Genomic DNA, 25305 nt, shown 5'->3' on the forward strand with positions numbered 1-25305 from the left:
GCTTTAAAATGTCATGTCCTAAGTGCCACATATTTATTTATGAATTTTCAATTTTGATTTTCTTTTTAACTCACATGCCTAAAATATATGTTTCCTTTTGTTCTTAATTGCTAATTTTATTGCATTGTGTTTAGAAAAAGTAACTTAAAATGTTCCTGCAGTTTTGAATATTGATATTTTCTTTGTGGCTTAATCTATGGTCATTTTTTTATGAATTAAAATGTGTGCTTGAAAGGAATATATATTAATATGTGTATTAGATTAAAGTGGTAATTCTAATATTCAAGACTATAAATCCTTCATTTGTTTGCTTGCTTTGTTGATGTCTGAGTGATGTATGTTTATTGCCAATTATCACTGTGAATTTGACAATTTCTCATTTTATTGCTATTAGCAGCTGTTTGATATGTTCCAAAACTATGTTAGTTGACTCATACTCCTTCATGATTATTAAATTTCTTTGTGGATTCTAATATACATTTTTATGGGGTATACAACTTTAATCTATTTGTTGTTTTATGAATTCTATCTTGTTTGTCTTCATTATTGCTTTAATGCACTATTTTGTAAACTTACTTTTTTTTTTTTTGCTGTATTTTCCCTTTACTCCTTTATGTTCAGGTTTACTTATTTTAATTCTGTCTCTTCTGGAGAGCATATTGCTAGACTTTCTTTGTTTTTTTTGGTCTGAAAAGTTTCTATTAAGAGAAGAAATTTGTTCATTTATGTTTATTGTAATCAAGGTTATTGGTTGATGTGATTATCTGTTTGCATTATTGCTAAGAGATATTGGAGGAGCCTTTAAATGGCTGAATATTATACAGTCATGATTTGCAACAGGGGTCAGATAGTAAATAGTTTCAGTTTTGTTGGCTATATCATCTCTGTTGCAGCTGCGACTCTGTAATAGCTTGCAAGTCATATGACTATGTGTATATGAACATGCATGAATGCACTCTAATAAACTTTGTGGACATTAAAATTTCATTTTCATATGTAGTCTTCTCATGCTATGAAATTTTATTCTTCTTTTGACCACCACCCCCCATTAAAAAGTAGAAACTTTTCTAAGTTTGTGAGATAAACAGGTGGTAGGTTGGATTAGCCAGCCCCTAATTTAGAAGATTATATAATGACATGGAAAATACTCATAATATATCGAGTGGAAAAAACAGCAGATTACACTCAGTATGTATAGCGTAATCCTACTTTTATGTAATAAAGCAGTCTTTAGCACATAGTGCTGGAAGAAGAGGTATCAAAATATACATATATACATCAATATATATATATATATATTGATATATATACATTGATATATATATATTGATATAATTTGTTGTCAAGTTGGCTAATATACAGTGTATACAGTGTGCTCTTGGTTTTGGGGGTAAATTCCCGTGATTCATCACTTACATACAACACCCAGTGCTCATCCCAACAAGTGCCCTCCTGTGAAATCCTGCCATTTGCAGCAATGTGGAGAGATGTCAAAATATTAACAGTGGTTCTGTCTTGGTGGATAGCTTATTTAAACTTTCTACCCTATGTTCTGTTCACCTGCATCTTCTGAGTTTTGTATCCTGAATAGATGTTATGTTGTTTTTTAGAATAAGTATTCTTAGAAAAAAGTTATTTACAGAGTCAGAATCTACATTTTTAGCAAAATTGGCCTATTTATTGTTAATTAGTTTGATACAATCTGTTTTGTTTACCCTCTGCTCCATTTTTAGCCAACCAGTCCCAAATTTGGAAAAGCTGACTCATATGAAAAACTGGAAAAACTAGGGGAAGGATCTTATGCTACAGTTTACAAAGGAAAAAGCAAGTAAGTTCATTCATTTTTGAATATTTCACATTTAAAATGTACCTGCTCTCTCAATACTAATTATTAATAGTTAATAATATTAAATAATTTAATTAATTTTCATTTAAAATGACAATAGATTTTCCCTTCTCAGCTTTTGTTGTTGTTGTTTTAGGAAGTGTAAAAGTCAGCAGAATTGGTTTTCTCTGCTACCAAACAGTTTGCAGACTTGTCCAATTTATCTTTTCTGTCCTACCCTTCCCCCCCCCGGCATTGGAGCCGAAACCCTAGAATGAGAATTCATTTCTAGGTGAATGATACGATTAATTTCTCTTGGTGATTTAATGTTTGCTTATGAAGAAGAGTACTGATTTGACAAAGCTAAATGTATTAGCCATCCTTGCGTCTGTTTAGATTGAACTTTTACTTCATCTTTCAGAAGTCACTAAATTTAAAACAAACACAAACTTTTTCTTTTTTCCTACCTGTGTACTTTGGCATCATGCTACATATAGTTTTCACTTTGGAGAAACAACCCTTCCCTCCTGTTCTTGTCTTCCACCCCACCCCCATGCTATCCTGCGGTCAGGCACAAATTTGTATTCTTAAAGAGCTTACCCTCTATGTTTCTGATAGGCCTCCTCCCTCTCTCTTATTGATTAAGAGCACGGAGTTACTGTATTCAGTGGCATGTAGAAATATAATGCTATTTTTCAAACAATTGTAGGAGATTCAAGCCTTGTTTTACCTTAATAACCTTATTACCAAATAATGTTGAAAAATAATTTTCTGAACCATCCCTGTTTTTGTCCCTTTTAAGTTATTATGGAAGATAGGAAACTTTAACCTAATTAATTACATAGAAACGTGTAGAAGGAAATTCTCTGAAGGATCATTCTAAACATATAATTAGACATTTTGGCCATTTTGTTAATCTTTGGCTTTTCTGGAATGTAGTCTTGTACCTTTGCTTATGGTTTTCAAGAGGATGAAGAAATACTTCTGACAAAGGAAGATATGTAAGTGAGGACGCAGGAATAATAGAAGTCAAAAATAGTAGTGTTAACTTTGGGATTTTAGATATTTGCAAAAAAAGTCTTTTTAAAAAATTTGAATGAAAAATAAACATGATGGGGAATAAAAAACCAAACCAAGTCTAGAGGGCTGTCAATGACTTAACTAGGGTGCTTGAGCATTATTGAGTATTGTTGAGCAAATTTCAATAGAGGTTGTATGTCAAACTTTATATTCTTTCTTAAGTAAAAATATTGATTTCTCTAATTTATAAAAATTACTTACATTTAATGTTTATAATATAAGGATAACTACACTGGATTAAGCAATTATTCTGTGTAATGTATATCATTATATATCATATCCACTCTCTTACTTATTCCTCACAATGTCCTATAAGATAGTTCCTATTATTATCATCTCCATTTGACTAGGAATCTTGGTGTGTGATGGGTTTTTGCTACTTGTCCAAGTGTGTACAGTTGGTTAGTGGCAAAGTTTTTTTTTTTGGCTCACATCTCTCTGGTTTGAAGCCATTCTTTTCCTAACCATTAGACAACACTGCTTCAACAGTATAAGGCCTGCCTTGGAAAGCCTTGGTCCTTGTTGAATATTCCAGATGGTTCTCACATATGCTCTGGCTTGTGGTAATCATGAATCAAACAGAAGCAAACATATTATTTCATTATAAGGAAACACACCAATTACTTTGAAGTGCCTTCCCAAAAAAGATATACTCAGCTGATATCCAAGTGTAAGTTAATAACTCTATTAAATGTTTAACTGTAAGATTTATGTCAAAATCTTGGAGATAGTTGAAAAATCCTTCATTTATTATGCTTGAATAAAAGAAAAGACTGCCTTTTAAGTATCTGCAATCTTTGAGAAGGACAGTTCTGGACAGTTAATACTCTTTACTCCAGCAGGCCTAAATATATCTCGTCAGCATTTCTCAAGCAGTTTCAAGGCTGCTGGTCACATGCAGCATTTAATTTCCTCCAGCTGGAGATGAAAGCCATTGACCACTCACCTGCTTTAAGAGATGACAGGCTGTCTGTGCTTGCTTGCTTGAAGGTGGTGGGGTTAGGCCAGAGCACAATAGTTAGGTGCCATCTAGTAAGGCTTGAGAGCTGAGTTTGTTTGATGTGTCCCCTGAACTGCTGTAATTTAAATAGCCAGCCAAGTGTTGTGACTCCTCACCATTCTCCCAGCAATGTCTGCACCCCTACCTCTATCTTTAAACGTTATCTTTTGCATCTTCTCTGAGAGCAGCTATCATTGTCTTGCGGTAAAACTGCCTGGCATTTGTAGGGATCTCACTATTTTTTAGTCTGTGAGCATTTTACATATATGCCTTGATTTACACGTGTCAAGTTTGGATTTTGCCATGAACCTCATTGTATTAATTTGCTGGGGCTGCCCAAACAAAGTACCACATATAGGGTGGCTTAAACAACAAAAACTTGTATTTTCACAGTTCTGGAAGCTAAAAGTCTAAGACCAAAGTGTCGGCAGAATTAGTGCCTTCTGAGGGTTGGTTCTGTAGGGGAGAATCTGTTCCCTGTTTCTCTCCTAGTCTCTGCAGTGTGCTGGCAATCTTTGGCACTTCTAGCTTGTGGGTGCATCACCTCAATCTCTGCCTTCATGTTCCCATGATGTTTCTCTCTCTCTCTCTCTCTCTCTCTCTCTCTCTCTCTCTCTCTCTGTGTGTGTGTGTGTGTGTGTGTGTGTGTGTCTGTATCCAAATTTTCCCTTTTTGTAAGGACAGAGATCATATTGGATTAGGGCCCACCCTAATGAGTTCATTGTAACTCGATTACCTCTGTAGAGACCCTATTTCCAAAGAACTTACATCACATTCTGAGGTATTAGAGACTAAAACTCCAATATACCTTTTTTGGAGGACATAATCAATCCATAACACTTGTGCATTTCAAACCTCACTAATTTGGCACTAAATTCATGACAGTATGTGTATGTTTTTTTTTTTTTACTACTTATGGTATATATTATGTCATCTTTTATTTCATAGTTCTTCTTTAAATAATACAATCAAAAGATATTGTCCTCTCCACCCCCAAAAGGTTTGTGTACTTGTTGACTTAGATGGAGTTGCTGTTAGCTATGCTTTGGAAAATTTAGAAGGAATTAGAGAGGCTTTTTATTACCTTGAATTGTTTTCAGTTTCTTATTCTTGTAGAGACATATAGATTGGGGAGAAATTGACTAAGATTTCTATACTGTGTAGCCCTGTTGATAATGAGCTTGGTTCTAGAGAATATGACTGGTACTGCAATCATGTCAACATACAACACTCACAACTAAGCTTTTTAATTTTTTTAATAAAAGCTTTGGACTTCCCACATTTCCATATTTGAGTAGAGATTGTTTTTTCTTAAACCAGTGTTCTTCCATTTGAAGATGCTTTCTCTCTCTCTCTCTCTCTCTCTCTCTCTCTCTGTGTGTGTGTGTGTGTGTGTGTGTGTGTGTGTGTGTGTGTGTTCATATTTGAGGAAGGGAGACATTTTATCATCACTCTGACTACTGATCTCTATCCTGGTTTGGTTTCCTGATTATGTTCTCTCTTTTAAATCCCTGTAGCATTTAATATAAGATTAAAGAAATTATGCATTGTATATTAATTTGCATTTAAAATTGTCTTTAGAACCTCAAAATCATCTTTTTAGCTTTCAGGGACCTTTGAAGGGATTTTTTAAAGTGTCTATTTAATTTTGAGAGAGAGAGAGAGAGAGAGAGAGAGGGAGAGAGAGAGAGCGAGCGAGCGTGTGCACATGAGCATGAGCAGTAGAGGGGCAGAGAAAGAGGGAGACGGAGAATCCCAAGCAGGCTCCAAGCCATCAATGTGGAGTGTGACTTGAGGCTCAAACTCATGAGTTGTGAGATCATGACCTGAGCCTTAACCAAGAGTCGGACACTCAACCGACTGAACCATTCAGGCTCCCCATCCCAGGGACTTGTATATATTAAGAGACTTGTTAACATTTTTTTGAGCTTATTCAACCAATTACAAGTGTTTATTATGTTGTTTTTATGCCCTTTTTATACTGTAGTTGAAGAAGAGATGAATCACATGTGGATTTTGACCTTAGGAGACTTCACAGTCTTGAAGGCAGATGGTCCACATACCTAATTCTATAGAAGTTAGAATGTAGTATATTTGATATGAGCTAGAATACAGTAACAAAGGCCCAGGTAAAATGGCATGGGGTTTTCAAAAGGAAGAAAGAGAGGATGATGTTGACTAAAGCATTTAAAATATGTTCTCTCCAGGGGTGACTGATCAAACTCACAGTCTCATGTGCTTTTATTTTTTTTTAATTAAAAAAAATTTATTTTAATTCCAGGTAGCATACAGGGTTATGTTCTTTTCAGGTATACAATATAGTAATTCACCACTCCCATACATCACCCAGTCCTCATCAAGACAAGTACTCTCATCCCTATCACCTGTTTAGCCCATCCCCCCAGCCATCTCCCCTCTGGTAACCATCAGTTTGTTCTCTATAATTAAGAGTCTGTTTCTTGATTTTTCTCTCTCTCAATCTCGCTTACTTTTTTTCCTTTGCTCATTTGTTTGGTTTCTTAAATTCCACATATGAGTGAAATCATAGGGTATTTGTCTTTCTCTGACTTGCTTTGCATAAAAAAGAATGAAATCTTGCCATTTGCAATGGCATGGATGGAACTGCAGAGGATAATGCTAAGCCTCATTGCTTTTAAATCAAGCCTCCCTCATCACTGCGTGTATTCGTAGGAATCCTTGGGACAGTTGTCTTGGGCTGTGGTCTCCAAGCAAATATAGTGAGACTTTCACCCTTTGTTGTCAGACTTTCCACTGAATTTGTCAAAGTAAAAGCAAACTGATTCATTTGGATTATTGTGCAAATTTTGATTAAGCAAAAAATATTATGTTTAAGTGTTGAACTGGGTTTTTTTTTTAAGTTTATTTATTTTGAGAGAGAGAGAGAGAGAGAAAATCCCAAGCAGACTGTCTGCACAGAATCATATGCGGGGCTTGATCCTGAGATCATAACCTGAGCCAAAATCAAGAGTCTGAGCCACCCAGGCGCCCCAAAGTGGAATTGGCTTTAAGCAATGTAATTGGGCAGGGTTGGTGGGTCGTTTATGTGTGAGCCCCCATAAATACCTGGCTGATGTAGATAAGAGCTGTGACCACAGCACCTCAGTCTTGAGATGTGGTGGGGACCACACGCTCCTCAATGAACTGGAATCTGTAGGCAGAGTACACCCAAGTCTCTCTTAGACACCTGAGCTCTCCACCTCCCCCCACCACCCCCCTCAGGTTTCTGCACCTGCCACGAGTGCTGAGAAGTTATGAACCTTTCCTTTTGTCTAGAACAGAGTCCTCTCCTTTCTTTCCTACTTATCTAGGGAGGATGTGAGGCTTTTGATTTTCCCATACTTCATGTCACTTAGAAAAGGAAAAGCCAGGTCTTTGTTCCATCTCTGGAATTAGAGCATTGGACTTATTTAGACCAAGTCAGCCTACAGATGGTCCTGATTTCTGGTCATTTTTTTCTGCTTATCTTCAGTTTCTGTTGAGGTGATGTTGCCAAAGCCTTACTCCTGCGGGAGCCTGCTAAGCAGAGAAGCCTGCCCACACTGGTTTGTGCCAGCCGTAAATTGTTATCTCAGAGGTCAATAAGAACAATGGAGGAATTTGCTCACTTTATGTAACATGAGATTTATGTGATTGAAAGTGCCAATCTTCTTTTAGCATTTCATTCTGCCAATTTGTGCTGAATAATTGAACTTGAATGAAACGACCTCATAAATTGAGAGACTATGCCAAACCAAGACTGAACTATACTAAACACATTTCAAAGAGCTCTTGAAAGCCCCAGGAGAAATAGGGGGGAAGAAATGCTGTTAATTAAAACAAGCAGCAGCAAGAAGAAAGGCTGTGGCAGTTAACCACCTTTTCAGAATATGTGAGATTAAAGAGGTGGCTCTTACTGCTTGCCCTGAAGGTCAACTCCATTGAAACACTATCAGGAGGAGTTTGAAGAATTCTAAAAATCAGAAATCCCCAGATGGAAAACACTGAACTCCGGGTTCACTGAAGTTTCCATCTTAAGTGTTGACACCTGGATTGTCATGCTGATTTCTAGCATCCTGAGAGGCTGCCTACCCACAAATGGGAACTCGGTACAAAAGAGGCAAATCTGATTACATTTTATGAGCTCTGCTGCAGGATGCTCCTGAGGCCCAGTCTCTGTTTCTCATTAGGCCTGCTCTGATTTTCTTTTAGACTTTGAGTCCACAGGCCAAAGCTTATTATCACCATTTGCATTAAAGATCGAGCCTGTGTCCACATTATTAATCACAGGGTATGAAAATGGCATCATAGTATGATAATGTTGTCAGTGTTAGCTTATAATTTAAGGCACAAAATACAGGGTTACAATGTATGTACGACTAGAGGAACTGGATTAAAAAGAAAAAAGCTAAGGAAGTAAATGAGTTTATTCCTTTTATCTTTCAGATCCAGGGTTCTTTGTGTCTAGGTGAAAGTTGAAAAAGTAGAATTCTTATCCTTACCTAAGCCAAGGAGGATAATAGCCCACCCACCACATCTACTAATTCTAAAAACCCTAACGTCTCTTCTTATTGCAGATTCAGCTCTGACTTCCTTTAGAGGAAGAAGACAAGGCATTGGAGGCTGGTTCATTGGCACAGCTGGTTTCATTTAGTTTGCAGCAGATAAACAAACAATGCCTAATCTTTTTGACAAAAATGACAATGGGGATATTGTTTAGGCGAGAAGTATGATTTCAATTACTAGACTAAACGGTATAGGAATAACTTTCCTGTTAGACAATGTTTAAATGTATTGGTCTCTGTTAGCCATTTTTATTATCAGAGTTCTTTGATCATTTGACTTGGAGACTCTCAAAAGAATCTGTGATATTTGATGTCTTCAGAATTGTGGTCATATATCAGACATGCCCAGCTGGTGAAAATTGAAGCATTTTTTTGGTTAGTGGAGGAATTTTTTGAAAAAGCGTGGAATTTCCAATTATTGTAATGTCCAGGCATCTTGGATATCGCCCCCATGGTTCAGTTTAAGTGGTTTCTGAGGAGGGCCAGGAGAAGGATATATGGATAAGAATGGTTTCAGTTTAAAGCATATCCACATCCCTGAGTTGCTTCATTATTATCGTGATTCTTTTAGTTTCAACCGGGATGCTGGGAAAGTAGCATCTTTCCATTCTAAATCAGTGGTTCTCAACTGGTTCTTGATTTTGCTCCCCAGGAGACATTTGAAACATCTGGAAACAGTTTTGTTTTTCACAACTGAGGGAGTGGTGGTGGTGTTACTGGCATCAAGAGGCAGGGGGTGCTGTGAAATGTCCTACAAATGAATAGGACAGCCTCTCACAAGAAATAATTGTTTGGCTCAAAGTGTCAGTAGGGCCAAGGTCGAGAAGCCATGGTCTGAACAAGGAGTGCATAGAGGCAGTTCATGTTTTTCTTCCTTTTTCCTTCCTTCCTTCCTTCCTTCCTTCCTTCCTTCCTTCCTTCCTCTCTTCTCTCCCTCCCTCCCTCTTTCTCTTTCTTTCTTTCTTTCTTTCTTTCTTTCTTTCTTTCTTTCTTTTTTTCTTTCTTTTCTTTTCTTTCTCTTTCTCTCTTTCTTTCTTCCCTTTTTCTTTCTTCCTCTGTCTTCCTTCCTTTCCTCCCTCCATCCCTTCCCTCCTTCTTTCTTCCCCTCTCTCTTCCTCTTCCTTCCTTCCTTCCTTCCTTCCTTCCTTCCTTCCTTCCTTCCTTCCTTTTTTCCCTTCCCTTCCCTCCCTCTTTCTTTCTTCCTCCCTCCCTCCCTCTCTCTTCCTTCCCTCCTTCCTTCCTTCTTTTTTTCCCTTCCCTCCCTTCCCTTCCCTTCCCTTCCCTTCCCTTCCCTTCCCTTCCCTTCCCTTCCTCTTTCTTCCTCTCTCTCTCCCCCCATTTCCCTTCCTTCCTTCCTTCCTTCCTTCCTTCCTTCTTTCCTTCCTTTTTTCCCTTCACTTCCCTCCCTCTTCCTCTCTCTCTCTCTCTCTCCCTCCCTCCCTTTTCCTTCCTTCCTTCCTTCCTTCCTTCCTTCCTTCCTTCCTTCCTTCCTTTTTCCCTTCCCTTCCCTCCCTCTTTCTTCCTCTCTCTCTCTCCCTCCCTCCCTCCCTCCCTCCCTCCCTCCCTCCCTCCCTTTCCCTTCCTTCCTTCCCTTCCCTTCCCTTCCCTTCCCTTCCCTTCCCTCTCTCTTTCTCCCTCCCTCGCTCCCTCCCTCGCTCCCTCCTTTTTCCTTCCTTCCTTCCTTCCTTCCTTCCTTCCTTCCTTCCTTCCTCCCTTCCACGCCTAGTAAAAGAGCTTCCTCCTTTAGAGGCATTTACCAAGACCCTGGTGTGTTCTGTGTACTGGGCCAGGGAATTGATATGTAATGGTAAGCAAAACTAAGTTCTTATTTTTATGCTGCCTATGCTGCTTAGTAGGGGAGAAAAAACTAATTAAGTCAGCAGACACATCTGTAATTTAAATTGCATAAAAGAAAAGAGAGCTATGAGAAAGAATTAAGATAGAGAGTGGTGGGTAATTTGCATGAGAAGGAGGGGTGAGCAATAAGCCTGCTTTATATGGATGGACAGTGGCAGCCTCGCTGAGGAGGGGACATTTACTCTTAGATCTGAATAAGATGTGACCAACCAGGTAAAGTGTAGGGACAGACCCCAAGGAAAGCTTGGTGTGTAGTACAGATGCCAAGAGCCCCATGTGACATGGGGTATGTTCAGGGGAGATTGGTGTGAGTTGAATTTTGACAAATCTGCAAGGCCTTGAAGATCATGTTAGGGATGTTCTGCTTATATATTATTGCAAAAGGAATCACCCCAAAACTTAGAGACTTAAGACAGCAGCTATCATTTATTTTGCTTATGAATCTGCAATTGGAGAAGGGTGGGAAAAGTTTGTTTCTTCTTCATTTGCTATCGTTTTGTGCAGTTGAATGAGATGCGAGGGATCCGTTGCCAGCATGGCTTACATGGCTGGCAAGTTGGTGCTGACTCTTCATGTGCCTTGGGCTCTCTTAGAGTTCTCTGGGTTCTCTGAGTGAGCATCTCAAAACATAGGAAGTGAGACTTTTAGCTTCAGTTCCAACATATAAAGAGCTTGGAAGCTGATGCTCCCATTCTTACAAGGAGAAAGGACTAGGTGAGCTGAACATCAGCAACTTTGGTTCAGTTCATCAGAGAATGGAGGCCACAGGGCAAACTGCTGTACTAAACTCTGGAGAGACAGACATATCCAGATAGACATAGCCCAGATCTCCTCAGTGGGAGCACAAGCTGGTGGAGCCATAAACTGGGAAGGATACTTGGTAATTTTTATGCGTTGATGGGGAAGGGGTGTGGTCTAGCATGAGGGTGAAAACTCTTGGGGGCCATAGTCTTAGGGATGTCCCCACACTTTCTTGGGCTTTGCCTCCAGGAACCCCCATAGGGTTCTCACAGTGGAAATCATGGAAAATCCCCTTGTTGCTCTGGTACGGGAAGAGGAAGAATAATCACCATCAGATACACACAGAGTGTTATCCATCACAGAAACCTGTTCTGTGGGGAAAAATCTTTGCTAGAAGCCTTATCCCAGGTGGTGGAAGGGAGTCTCTCCCACTCAGACTCTTTCCAGCCTTTCTGCCTCACATAAGTGGGGGAAACCAGAGTCAGTAATGGTCAGGGCCTCAAGGAAGTAGATTGGGAACACTGCAGTCAGGGAAGGAAGTAGGGGGTTGAAAGGGAAAAAAGAAGAGCTATGCCACTGGAGAAATGCTTGTGAAGGTCACATCCCACGATGCAGGCTCACTAAAAGAAATCAGGCTCACTCAGAAGATTTGAGAACGTTCACACTCCCTCATACGTTACCACAATGCCAACAGGGTTCCAGCATAATAACAGCAGGTGATAGCTGAGAGTTGCAAGACACAGACTCTCCATGAAGAGGAGTACTAATGGAAACCTCAAGTCAGGAGGAGTAAAAAAACAGCAACACTAGAATAATTTGAAGTCTCTGGTACCTATTGTTACAGTGAACAGTAAACACAGCATAACTCTTAGCCGGATTAACATAAATCCTCATGTTTGGCTTTTAGCACAAAGTTATAGGGCATTCCAAAAGGTTAGAAAAAAATACAGCCTGGAAAGGGAACACAGGCATCACAACCAGCCTCAGATATGGCACAGATGTTGGAATTATCAGAGAGGGAATTTAAAATAACTGTGATTAATATATTTAGGGTTCAAGTGGAAAAAGTAGACAAAATGCAAGAAAAGATGGGTAATGTAAACAGAGAAATGAGAAAGAATCTAAGAAAGAATCAAAAGAGAATTTTAAAAAACCTGCTATAACGGAAATGAAAGATGCTTTTGATGTACTCAGTAGACGCAGCTGAAGAAAGGGTCAAAGAACGTGAATACAGGTCAGCAAAAACCTCCTCAGCTGAAATGCGAGAAAGAAGAAGAAAAAGAAAAACAGGACATCTGAGAGGCGCCTGGGTGGCTCAGTTGCTTAAAGCATCTGACTCTTGATTTTGGTTCAGATCGTGATCTTACGGTTCATGGGATGGAGTCCTGCAGAGGGCTCTGTGCTGACAGCATGGAGCCTGCTTGGGATTCTTCCTCTCCCTCTCTCTCTTCCCTTCCCCCACTCACTGTCTCTCTCTAAAAATAAATAAATAAATTTATATAAAAAATATAACATCTGAGAACTGTGGGATAATATCAAAAAGTGTAACACATGCATAATTGGAATATCAGCAGAAGAATTGAGCAGAAGTATTTGAGGTAAAAATAGCAGAAGACTTTTCCAGAATTTATGACAGACACCACACCACAGACCCATGAAACTCAGAGCACACCAAGTATATACTTATGTGTAAACAAAACTGAAAAACAAAAATAAAATCCCCCTACACCTAGGCATATCCTATTCAGTCTGCAGAGAAACAGAGGCAAAGAGAAAATCTTGAATGAAGCTAGAAGAAAAAATACTTTACCTACAGAGGAGCAAGGATAAGAATTACATCAGACTTCTCATCTGAAACCATGAAATCAAGAAGGGAATGGTGTGAAATACTTAAGAAAATAGTTTTAAAAATCACCAATTTAGAATTCTATATCCAATAAATGCCTTTCAAAGGTGAAGGAGAAATAGAAGTCTTCTCAAATAAAAACTGAAGAGAATTCATTGGCAGTAGACTTGTTTTTTTTAAGAAATTTTAAAAGTACTTTAAGCAAAATGAAAATGATACAGGTTAGAAACTTGGATCTCTATAAAGAAGAGTGTCTGAGAAGAAGTAAAGAAACGTAACGTACAATCTTTTATTCTCATCTAGTTGAAGTAGAAATGCAATGTGTATTTAAAACAATAATAGCAACAATGTATTGGGTGATTATAGCATCTGGGTAAGTGAAATCTGTGACAGCAGTATCACACGGGGTGAGTGATGGCAAGGAGAGCACTCTCTTAGAAGGTACAAAGCTACACATGACTGATACAGTATTATTTGAAACTAGACTTAGAAATGTGCAACTGTGAAGGACAACCACTGTGAAGATTTCAAAAAATAAAATTGATATGCTAAGAAGATATAAAATAGAATCATATAAAATGCTCAGTTAAAATCAGAGGAGGCAGAAAAGGAATAAACAAAAAAAGGACATACAATAAAAACAGTTACAAACAAGGTAGGTATTAATATACCTATGTCCAAATCACTTAGGGTATATTTGGTCTAAATACACCCATTAAAAGGCAGAGATTGTCAGTGTGGATTAAAAAACAAGACCCAACTCTATGTTGTTTATAAGAAACCTACCTTAAATATAAAGACTTGGATTAAAGGTAAATTGATATAGAAAAAAAATGCCATACTAACAGTATTTGAAAGAAAGCTGGAGTAGTTATATTAATTTCAGACTGAGTAGACACTTCCTGATGATTCAGAAGCCCATGAGGATAAAAAGAGGTATCACATAATGATAGAGGTATTAATTTCACAAGAAGACATAATGATTCTTAATGTGTGTCAAACTATGGGCGGCAAAAACTGATAGAACTGAAAGGAGAAGTGGACAGATCCATTTAACTCCCTTGTGTCAGTAACTGATGGATCAAACGGGCAAAGAGATCAGTGAGGAATAGGTGATCTAAACAGCACTACCAAGATACAGCAAGTGGAAGCTGCCGACGTGTTAAGGCCAGTGCCCAGAGCTGGGGCAGTGTCACTTTCACCTACTTTATTGATCCAGTGTTCTGAGAGACCAGATTCAAGGGTGGGAAACATAGACTGTACCTCTCAACGAGGAATATCAGAGAATGTGGGGCTATGTTTTAATACCGCACAATACAATTTGGGTGTCATTTTAGTCTAGAGTTACATCTTTGCTCTCACCTTTGCACAGAGTTCTTCCAGTTATCTTTTCTGACCACATATTCTCTGACACCTTTTTGGATTAAACTCACTAAATTTTAGACATATTCTTGAGAACAAGGACTCAGTTTGGTGTTTAGGTGCCATATGTAGAGGGGACCTTATGTCCTGGTTTGCCTAGGACAGTCCTGGTTTTTGCTTGTTGTCTTTGTGTTGTTATTAATAGCATTTCTTTTTACAAATTCAATGTTTTTACCATTTAGTGTCTCCATTTGGATGATAAAATATACGATCACCTTACGTATATAATGCTTTATTCCTCTAGAGACTTGATAAAGCATTTTGCCAAAAAACATAATTTGTTTAAGGTATTTTATTATGAAATTCAACTGAGTAATTAGAAATGTTAATTTCCGTGAACCTTAGGGAGCTTTTTAAAATTTGTTTGTAATTGTCATTGAATCTCTAATGAAGGATTTGTCGATTAAGAAGTTTCATGGCTGATTAATAACCTTTAGGTACAGCACATTCTCTTGAACAGCAAGGAAAGGAGTCTAGGTGTCATGATTTTTGTGAAGTAGAAACATCATTCTAAAATTCAAATGACCTACTCAGATCCCTTACTGCTCATAATATAGATGGTAGCTCAGAGTAATTCAAGATAGTGGAAATGCTGGAAATTTGAAATAGGAATTAATGAGGAAGCTAAGACTTGGGTGAAATCAAGTGCTGTTAGAGCTCAAAGCATGAGTGAGTTTTAGTCAGATGCTTATAATTTATTTAGCATCGATGCATACAAAAGGAGTATACTATACTATTATAATAATGGAGAGATGGCAAATACTTGAAAAATCTAGAATGATAAACTGCATAAAGTAATCAAGTGCAAAATTTGGATAGTAGACACTGTTGATTTTAGGGTGATTTTTGAGGAATATGACGTCTGGTAGGCCAAGATCAGAAAAGAAGGCTTTGGAGAAAGGAGTGAGGCTTGATCTTATTCTTTCCTTAAGTATGTTTGGGTTTCCTGGGAATTTCAACTTCAGGCTCTCGTTTGTTGCCTCATTATAATGAACTGGATGGAGAGTGATATCTACCTTTGTCAGTAGAATCTGAAAATGGAAAAACAATACTACTCGTTCAGTGACTTTTATGCAGAAACATATCTGAGCTTAAAAAAAAAATCTCAAGACAGAAAGGAAATTTAAAGATTTTAGACATGAAACTTTTTTCATGCTTAATGGTTGATTACCAAGCAAATATGTGCTCTCTTTCTTCTGGGATTCAAGTAAACAAACATACATTTCCCTGTATAAACAAATTTTTGCAAATTTGAAAAATAATTCTGTCTCTGGTTCAAAATGGTCTCCTTGGGATTGCTGTATTTGTAACGGTCTGTCTTTTCAGGGATTTAAATCAATGATCCTACAGATCCACCAGCATTATCTGAGTTGAGGGGAAATTGTAAAACACAAGGAACTTCCGGTGAATAGTTGAAAGCCCTGTTGTAACTCAACAGAGAATAACATAGAAGTCATTCCTTATTGGCCTGATGTGTGAGACAAGAGAGTGAATTCTGAAGCAACTTAGCAACGAGCACAGGTACAGACAGACAAAAAAGCCCCTGAGGAAGCAGAAAAGCAACCAAAGGCTTTTTGTATGATGAAACCCCTTAGGAGAAGTAAGAGGGAAATGGAGATACTGAAAAACCAAATAAATGTTATGAACAAGGCCTATTGGGATCCCAGAGGAAGCTGAATTCCTAATGAGAAAGCAGTGGGCTGGGTTAAACAGAGTGACAGTTAAGTGGGAGTATTTGTTTTTGTTTTTGTTGTCTTTGTTTGCCTTATGTCCCCAGGAAGGTTTTAGTGCTAAGATCTGGTGAGTTGAGGGCACCTGGGACTGTGCCCAAAGTAAAGCGTGGAGGATTATTAAAATAGAATGAATCTCATCTCTGAATGAAATAGAAGAGGTGAAATAATAGAATACCAATAGTCAGAGTTGGACAAAAGAGGAACCAAAGAATATGAGAGGGATTGACTGGAGGGGTAGCCAGAAGACCAGCCAGATGCTGAGGAAGGCAGAGAGTTGCAGAGGAATATGGGTGATAATGTGAAAAACTCAGCCGGGTCCTGAAAAGAGAAGTTCTGAAAAGAATCCACTAAACTTGCAGTTACGAAAGTTTTTGTTTGGTATGTGTAGGGGACCAGTGGGAATAGAGACCTAATTGCTTTGGATTAAAGAGAGGGGAAGAATGGAGGCTGAAATGCAGGGACCAGGGGAGCAAAGGGAAGGAAAAGAAGAAAGGACAGAAGTATTTTTCATCATTTTAGTTTTAAAACAGATGGGAAAGAATCTGGTATGTATATAGATTAGGACCCAGGCATCAGTGAAAGAGAGAGAGAAAATGACCAAGGAAAAACATGAAATACATTCTTTTTCTTTCTTTCTTTCTTTCTTTCTTTCTTTCTTTCTTTCTTTCTTTCTTTCTTTCTTTCTTTCTTTCTTTCTTTCTGTGAGAGAGTACACATGCATACACGGTGGGGGTGGGGAGCGGCAGAGGGAGAGAGAATCTTAAGCAGGCTCCGTGTCCAGCTTGGAGCTCAACACGGGGGCTCCGTCCCCTGACCCTGGGATCATGACCTGAGCTGAAATCAAGAATCAGCAGCTTAGGGCACCTGGGTGACTCAGTCAGTTAAGCGGCCAACTCTCTATTTAAGCTCAGGTCAAGATCTCATGGTTGGTGAGTTTAGGCCCCACATCAGGCTCTGTGCTGGCTGTGTGGAGCCTGCTTGGGATTCTCTCTCTCCCTCTCTCTCTGCCCCTTTCCCCAGCTCATGCTGTCTCTGTCTCTCTCAAATTAAATAAATAAGCTTGAAAAAAAAAGTCGGATGCTTAACCAACTGAGCCACCCAGGTGTATTCTTGATGAGGAGTATATATTCTGAAGTATATTCTTGATGAGGAAATTTGAAGAACTCTATTTTCTCTGTTGCTTGAACTTTATTACACATGTCTTTGATAACGGGTCTCCCTCTTTAATGTTTTAATAATATGTCAATCTGAAATAGTTGCTTTATATATATACTTTAACATTTATTCATTTTGGAGAGAGAGACAGAGAGACACAGAGAGCGAGCAGGGGCGGGAGACGTAGAATCCAAAGCAGGCTCTAGGCTCTGAGCTGTCGGCACAGAGCCCAATGCAGGGCTCAAACTCATGACCCGTGAGATCATGACCTGAGCCAAAGTCAGATGCTTAACCAACTGAGCCACCAAGGAGCTCCTGAAATAGTTGTTTTTATTGCCAGTTTCATCTCATGGAGGACTTAGACCTATAAAAGTATTATTATTGTTAAGTATCTTTTTGGTTTTTGTGTTTTTAAAAAATGTAATTACATCATTGAGCTCTCTGTGTAGCACATGGGTTTCTCTGTTTGGCCCCTTTCTCTTCATTGATACTAGTTGTGATTTTTTAATGACTGTATTTTTGTGAATCTCTCTCTCTCTCTCTCTCTCTCTCTCTCTCTCTCTCAGTACTACCTTTCTTTTTGTAATTTAGGGTCATGAAGTAAAGCTAATATTATGGAACACTTGGCTAAGCTTCATCTTGTCACCTATGAAAATAGGGCAAATATTAGAATTTATTTCATACAGCTGTGAAGAATATATATGAATGAATGCATTTGGAGTGTTTAGAACATGGTTTCGAACGTAGTAGATGTGAAATGAATGCTGGCTATGATCTTTTTCTTTTTTTCTTATAACAATTCTAGAAAAGTTTTGAAAGGAGATTATTTCTCCCTTTTTACAGATACAGAAACTGATAAAGATTGAGTAACTTGCCCACAATCCCATAGCTAAGTGGCAGAGCCAGGACTCAGACTCAGTCAGCCGACCTCTAGAGCTGAGTTCTTAATTTTTATCTCCTTTTATTTTTTTACTTACTTATTTTATTTTGAGAAAAAATTAAAATCTGTGCTTGCTCTACCCTTTTGTTAATGATCAACCATAGGGTACAGAGTCAATTACTCCTATGATTCTTGTATCTTCCCTCTGTGCCTCTGTTGCCATTTCTCTTTAGTCATTTGCCATCCATATTCTCCACTGTTCCAGGCAACTCCACAGTGACAGCATAGCTGTTTCCACTCATTTCACTTCACGCAGGTGATTTGTGGCTTTCCACATAGAAGGGGCTGCATGGAATAGAACACTCACTGCTTCCCTTTTCCTTTCTTTGGATACAGTTATTTTGGACGGGGTTTTCCATTCCATTGCTGCCTTCTCATTATGGACATCAGCCCAAGATTTGATGATACCCATTTCTCTTACTCCTTTTTTATTCTACTCATGTGGCAAATATAACTCCTGACCTGCCAGCACATTTACAACCCTTGTCTTTCTCATAAAGGAGGAACTAATATTATAGTGATAGATGTACCTTGAATAAACAATTATTTCAAATAGATTTTTGAGCAAATCAGAAACTCAGCACCCTTGAGCCCCCACCCAAAGTATATTCCCAGCACTAGCTGTGAATGCAGTTAAGCATTTAAAATTGAATTAAGAGGGGAAAATTATTCTACCTGTTGTGGCCTTTGAAAGTCTTGCCAAATTTTCTTGTTAATTTTTCTTTGTTCTTTTTAGTCACTTCCTTATATACTGGTGTCTAAGCAGGTGCATTTATATTGTCTGTATGTAATTTATTCACATAAACTTTCAGATGACTTGATTAAATTTTAAATAATTTTTTTAATAGCTTGTGTGACCTGAGCTAATTTACCATTGACCCATCTGTTAGTAAAAGGGCTTGTTTAATTAATAAGCGCTGGAGAGAATAACTGTATTTAAGGTTATTTTATCTAATAAATATAGCTATGTGAATGATGCTGCATCACAAAGGGAATTTTTGAAGCTGACTTGGCCAGATCTCTACATAGGGACAATGTTAGTAGCCACTTGGTAATCAGTCTTCCTAATTATATTTCCCTTTCTACTTTTCAAAAACTTTCCCTTGTGTTACATATACTCATATAACATATGAATATGCACATAGTGATGTAAGTATATATGTAAAAGAAAATGCAGGTAACAGAGATTGTCTTTGAAAGTTGGAGAGAGCAGTGTTGACAGGTTGAATGATGGGCCTAAGTTTATACTCCTGAGTAACAACATTGTTGCCCTAAAAACTTGGGTGTCTCAACTTTTCATCTGTCACTTTCCTATTCCACTTCAAAGTTAGAGTCATTCCATCTATCTGAAATGAGTAAATTTCCCTGTTTTTCCAAATATTCTTTATAATTCAGTCATACTTTTCCCATAGTCATTCAAAATGAATGAGTTTTTGTAGTATAATGATTGGATGCTTCTCTGACACATAATTAATTATTCTTGCTCACTTTGCAAAATTCATAATCTGAGTCCAGTTGAATAATTAGTGGTCTGGATTTTAAGATCATAGTAAAAAGAAGAAAATAAAGTATGTGTTTTCTTTAAATATTTGTGTATTTAAAAACCAAGAAATAAGGAACAGTAATCCTATGTGTTATAATCAAAGATGTTTATCTACCATGGACACAGGACATTAGGTTCATAGTGTTTATTTTTTGTAATAAGTTTTATATTACTACACATATAGATACTATATATCACTACAGATGTACATATACATGTGTATACATGTGTGTATATATAACTACATTCCACTTTTTAACAAGGAAATTGTATAAAATAAGTCTTAGAAAAAAAGAGAATGATAAATAAATACTAAGTGACTATTTTATTTGCAGGTATTTGACATAGAAAGATTTAGATATATATTCAATGTACCCAATTTACAGATATATTACCTTTTTTTACTTATAAGATAAAATATTATACTAGCTAAGGTCTTATTTCTTTTCTGGACTAGGATTTGTATATAAGGTGCTATTGTGGAAGAGAATTCCTCAACTGGATGAGATTTCTCATCTGCTACAGTTGGGGAGAGTCATGATGTTTGTATCCATTCCTCATTCTAGGCGAAAACTGAGTCAGTGTCTAATTACTTTCCAGTATATGTTGCTCCTGAAGTCAGAGACTTCATTCTCCAACACTCATTTTGAACTTGAAAATCGTATCGGGAAACTTTCTGTTTATGTCTGAGAAGATTAACACACACAAAGGAGAGACATTTAGGAAAGCTAACTTGTGATTCCTTAGTTATACAGATAATTCTATCAGGGAAAGCTTATGAAATCTGTCCTATCTGTAGCTGTTTACTGGTTTAGCCCTTGTTTGAAGTAGTTGACATCATTCATTCATGCATGCAGTGCTTGTTGAAGTCAGACTCCACAAAAGCCATTTAGTAGGAGGAAAAGCCGTTCAACATGGTTTCTTCTCAAAGTGGCTAAATTATGTTGTCGCACTGAACAGAAATTAGATTTCTTACTGGAAGCTAGATTTGGTGGCTGAGACTTAACATTATTGAATAGTCTTTTGGTTAAGATCTTGTTGGTTTTCCTTATTTTGTAGCACTAAACTTGGTAAAAAGAATCCTCTTTAGGAAAAGGATGCTAATGTCTTGTTTGATGGTGATAAACACACATGTTCTTGCTTACAAGCCCTGCAGGCAGCATAGGTGGATTGTGTATTTGGCTTTCTTTGTCTTTACGATAAAGATTTGCCACCAAATATTTTATAGTATGTATACATAGCTACAGTTTAAATCCTAGAATTTTATTAATTTTTTAGTATGTTTTAATTTTAATATATATTTATAAACATTAATTTCATAGTCTGTTTTAATCTATATGTCATGAAGTACATTTAGTAGACTTATAAGCTTAGTTAAATTGACTTTATTGGTTAGGAATGTATATTTAACTTTTTGGATGAACGTTGTTGATATGCTAGCTTTTACTTCATTGAAAGCTCTACTCTAAAAAAAAGTGTAGCAGGCAATAAAAATGTTGATGTCCTGCAAGATCAAATATCTAATTACTGGATCAGTCCTGTAGTGGACGTGGCATCCACCTTGGGTCTGCTCTTTATGTTCTACTGATTCCCTAGTTTTTGCTGTCTGTACTTTAAGTGTGTCTCTCCACCTCCTTCTGCATCTTTGTTCATAGATCCCTCTGTGTAAGTAGCTTACCTCCCCTTTTCACCTGTCCACAGCCTATCCTATGTTGAAGGTCCAACTCAAGTCCCACTCATACTGTGAGACTTTCCTGGCTTCTGAAAAGACACTGTCCTTGATTAAACTTAAGCTATGCTCCTCTAAGCCTTCTTCTTGACTAGACCATGGCTTTGCCACAGTCTTCCTCAACCCCTTGCACAAAGCCTCTCCAGGCCTTCTCCGCCTAGTCTTAGCAAGAATCCTGCCAAGTCCCTTTAGATAAAATCTCCCCACCCTTTCTATCTGGTTGCTCTGGCCTGCCCTTAGCAAAAATCTTGTTAGATCCGTTTAGGAAGAATTCCACCTGTCCTTGATGTTACCTCTTAGTAATTTTCCATCCACCCATAAATGGCTCTCTACCTGCTCATTTGTTATAAATCCCCTCTTGTTCTTGTATTCAGATTTCAGCCCTATCTCTGTCTTTGCTATTACAATAGTCTTGAATAAACCTTACCACTTAAACCAATGTCAGAATAATTTTTTCTTTTCTTTTTTTCATGGCTCAGTTACTGCCTTGATTTCTATGTCCTTTACTTCCTCATAAGTATGTAACTTATATTCATATGTATATCATGTACTCTTATACATATATATCTTACTCTTCAGCACCTGTCACAGTGCTATTAATATCTGCTCAACTAATAAACATTAACTATGTAATGATTGGGGAAAGTGTTTAAGGATGCTGTGATCACACTCTTTAAGTGTTGAGAAGAGATTTGGACAGATGGCACTTAGGAGTAGAGATTTGTAGTCAGGGCAGAGGAAGTTCTTTCTTCAACTACATATTTGATTACCATGGATCTGAATTCTTCCAAATCTAAGGTCATGGGTCTGGGTTCATAGAGTGAAATCTTCTAGTGTATCTATCCTGGAGATGATTTGATTGCTTGCTTTCAGTCACTGGATGTGGAGGACTCCCATTACACTAAATTCCAGCCAGGACAACTCGAGGAACTGTGCCCCAAAGGTTCTGCCCCCATGTGGTCATCAGGCCTATACTTGCTTCCTTGGTCAGGTCTCTATTGCTTGACCAGTGGGGTTGCTTTCACCAATAAATCACAATGAAAGTGGTGGAAATTTATGAAAGAAAGAAGTACTGGGGCCATTTTCCTTAAAAGGGAAACGTGAGCTTGTTTGAACTTGAGGCTTCCTGGACTTTTGTTTCATCTCATCCAGTAAAAGGATATATTATTAAACCACAACAAAAAAGAAAATGACCAAATATGAAAGTGGGATGCCATTAAAAAAAAATCTACACACAGAAAAAAAAGTCTAGAAGATACATGCACATGTTAACAAATTTACCTCTGAGTAATGGGATTATCACTGATATAAAGTGTTTTCTGTATTTGCCAACCATTCTGCCCTAAACGTGTTACTTTTACAATTAAGATAAGACTAATTAATGCCATTTTAACATATATTGATCTATTTTGAGGTTTGTAAAATATTATTAGAAGACACAAAGAATGGTGACATTGCTTTGACAATAAATAATTAGATCAGAAGTATCTGAAAAAAAGTATACTGATAAGCAGAGCATCTTTGTAGAATGAAGGAGGAATATGAGGGTGTGGATCACATACCTTTCTTCTGTGGTTCACACTATAATTATTGCTCCCCCCATAGGGAATGTACAAGTATGGGTTCTGAAGTCCAGCCTCCTGAAAATTCTGATGCTGCCTTTTCTGGTTGTGTGATTTGGAACTGTGCCTCAGTTTCTTTATAAAGTGGAAAAACAATAGTATCTATCATGCAAATTTGTTGTAGGGATTAAATGAGACAGTGAAAATAAAGTCCTTGGCCTAGGGCCTGTCACACTATAGGTACTTTAACAATAGTGATGGTCAATACAAGTGCTGTTTTTGGCTTAAAGACAACTATTTTGATTTTAAGCTTACTGACTGTGTATAAAACCATTTGATTCCAAATCAGGCTAATTTGTACTCTGGCTCTATTGCTAGGTTTTGGAAGTAAGACTAGTATAGATCTTATTATATCAATTATACATAATTTTTATAAATGTCTTTCTTCAATCAGCTCTTTCGTAATACATGAATTAACATAAACTCTGATCCTCAACATGTGTAGGTAGATTGTTTTCAACTCTGTGTTTAATTGAATCATTTTTTTACTTTGGCACCCTGCTTGCCTGTAAAGCAGTCCATTTTAATGCCACTTTTATTTTTAGAATAGTCATTTAGATGCAGTAATTCATGATGCCTAAGCATTGTTCTCCACTTTCTCCAGTCCTTTTTGTCATAAAAGACTTCATTCAAACTAGATACATTTGACTTTGCTTGATATTATTTTAAAATTTCATTTTAAAGGTATTTAATAGTGACATATTTTCTATAATTATGACAGTAATACATTTTAATGGAGAAAATAAAAATCACTTATAATCCTTGACTTGATGTAAGTCTTAATCCTTTAACCAAGTTATCTTAATAATTATCTTTGTTGGTTCTCCATGGGCCTTTGCAGCCAAACCAAAAAAAGAAAATACTAGCTTGCTATGCTGGTTGTAACATAAACTGGATGTGTGTGTGTGTGTTTGTGTGTGTGTGTGTGTCTTTATTAGAATGGGTAGAAATAGACTGAACTCTGAATACCCCTGCCTTAATGGCTCTTCAGGGCTGTTTTAATTGTTTTATCCTGCTGTTCCAAATGTCACTTAATTTTGTATGGCTATGTTTGAATGGAAAATGCAAGATCTCTGTGGTTGACACTACTTGGCAATGAGTATTTGGGGATTCCGTAAAGCCTTGTGGTAAATCAGTGATGTGCTTTTTGGTGGATCTCATTTAAGTTTTTTGGAGATGCTTTTTTTCCTAAGAGTGGAAGCTTGACTTTTCTCTTATGCTACTGAACATGTGTGCCTCAACTGGAGAATGGTGAGCACTTCTGACTCCATTAAAGAAATGGGAACATTATGGTTTAAACGTATCTTTGAACCGGGAAGCTTGCGGTGCTCTAAGGTTGAGCATCAGACTTCATCTTCTTTAATCCCAGCTCATGTTAATGGCTCACTCTGATGGTGGTGCTGTAGTTAGACTTTTTAAAAAGAAAGTTATGAATGAGTGGAATCAATTTTTTATATTTAGATATAGTATGATATATAGTATATAAGCATAAGCTAGAAAATAATGTAATACAAGATAGGGAAAGATGATATTATCATCAAAAAATATATCCATTTCTTTTCTGATTTTTGAAGCCTTTTCCATGGGAAAAAGCTTCTGAAGATAAAAATCTATTTGAAGTGGCAGCTTGACCTCAGAAGGAGAAAATTTGAGTTTTCTAGAAATGTAAAATGCAGCCTTTTCAAAGACGGCACTAATATGTTTCCCCAGATAAGTGTGCTTGAAACCAGGACTAGGGAAAAACAGGGAAAAAGCCAACTTCTTCTTTTTTTCTTTACCTTCACACCATCCCTTCATCCTTAGGTTTCAGTGTGTATGAGCACACCTGGGTGTTGCATGTTTAGGGAGATAAATTGGTGGGTGTTATGGAGAAAAATTTGTAGGACTAATTAACACAGTAAGTTTCAAATCTCACTATGTGAAAAATCAATTTCTGAAAACTTGTAATGAACTACATTTTTTACTTCTGTTCGTATGAAATTCTCCCATCTCACCGAATAAACATGCCCCTCTCTAGTAATGTCAGCAGTATGTGTAATCAACTACCTTTACATCTGTGGGTGTCCTGGTCATCTTTTCCAAGCTTTGCCCTCCCCCCCCTTTTTTTGATATGTCGACAGTTCTTCCACTCCTTGTCTTTAATTCCTTTACGTTACTTTTATTTTATTTTATTTTTTTAATTTTTTAAGCAACTTAAGTTAACCTTTGCTCACCTTGCATTTTATTTGCTTGATACTGTCTTATTTCTTC

At 37.4% G+C, this 25305-nt stretch overlaps 1 protein-coding gene across 5 annotated transcripts in view; it reads left to right on the forward strand.

Moving 5' to 3' along the window:
• Nucleotides 1–25305, forward strand: part of CDK14 (cyclin dependent kinase 14) — a 486541-nt gene that overhangs the window by 148003 nt on the left and 313233 nt on the right. For 4 of the 5 annotated variants that reach the window (XM_047096602.1, XM_047096603.1, XM_047096604.1 and 1 more), the window contains one exon: nucleotides 1734–1828. The exons of the other annotated variant lie outside the window; for it this stretch is intronic. In XM_047096602.1, the coding sequence (XP_046952558.1) occupies nucleotides 1734–1828 (95 nt within the window). The remainder of the gene's footprint in view (nucleotides 1–1733; nucleotides 1829–25305) is intronic. 5 annotated transcript variants of the gene reach the window in all.

The sequence above is a fragment of the Lynx rufus genome, unplaced genomic scaffold (assembly GCF_022079265.1).
Source record: "Lynx rufus isolate CCGP_SWC_20201006 ecotype Redwood Valley unplaced genomic scaffold, mLynRuf1.p SCAF_4, whole genome shotgun sequence".
NCBI lineage: Eukaryota > Metazoa > Chordata > Mammalia > Carnivora > Felidae > Lynx > Lynx rufus.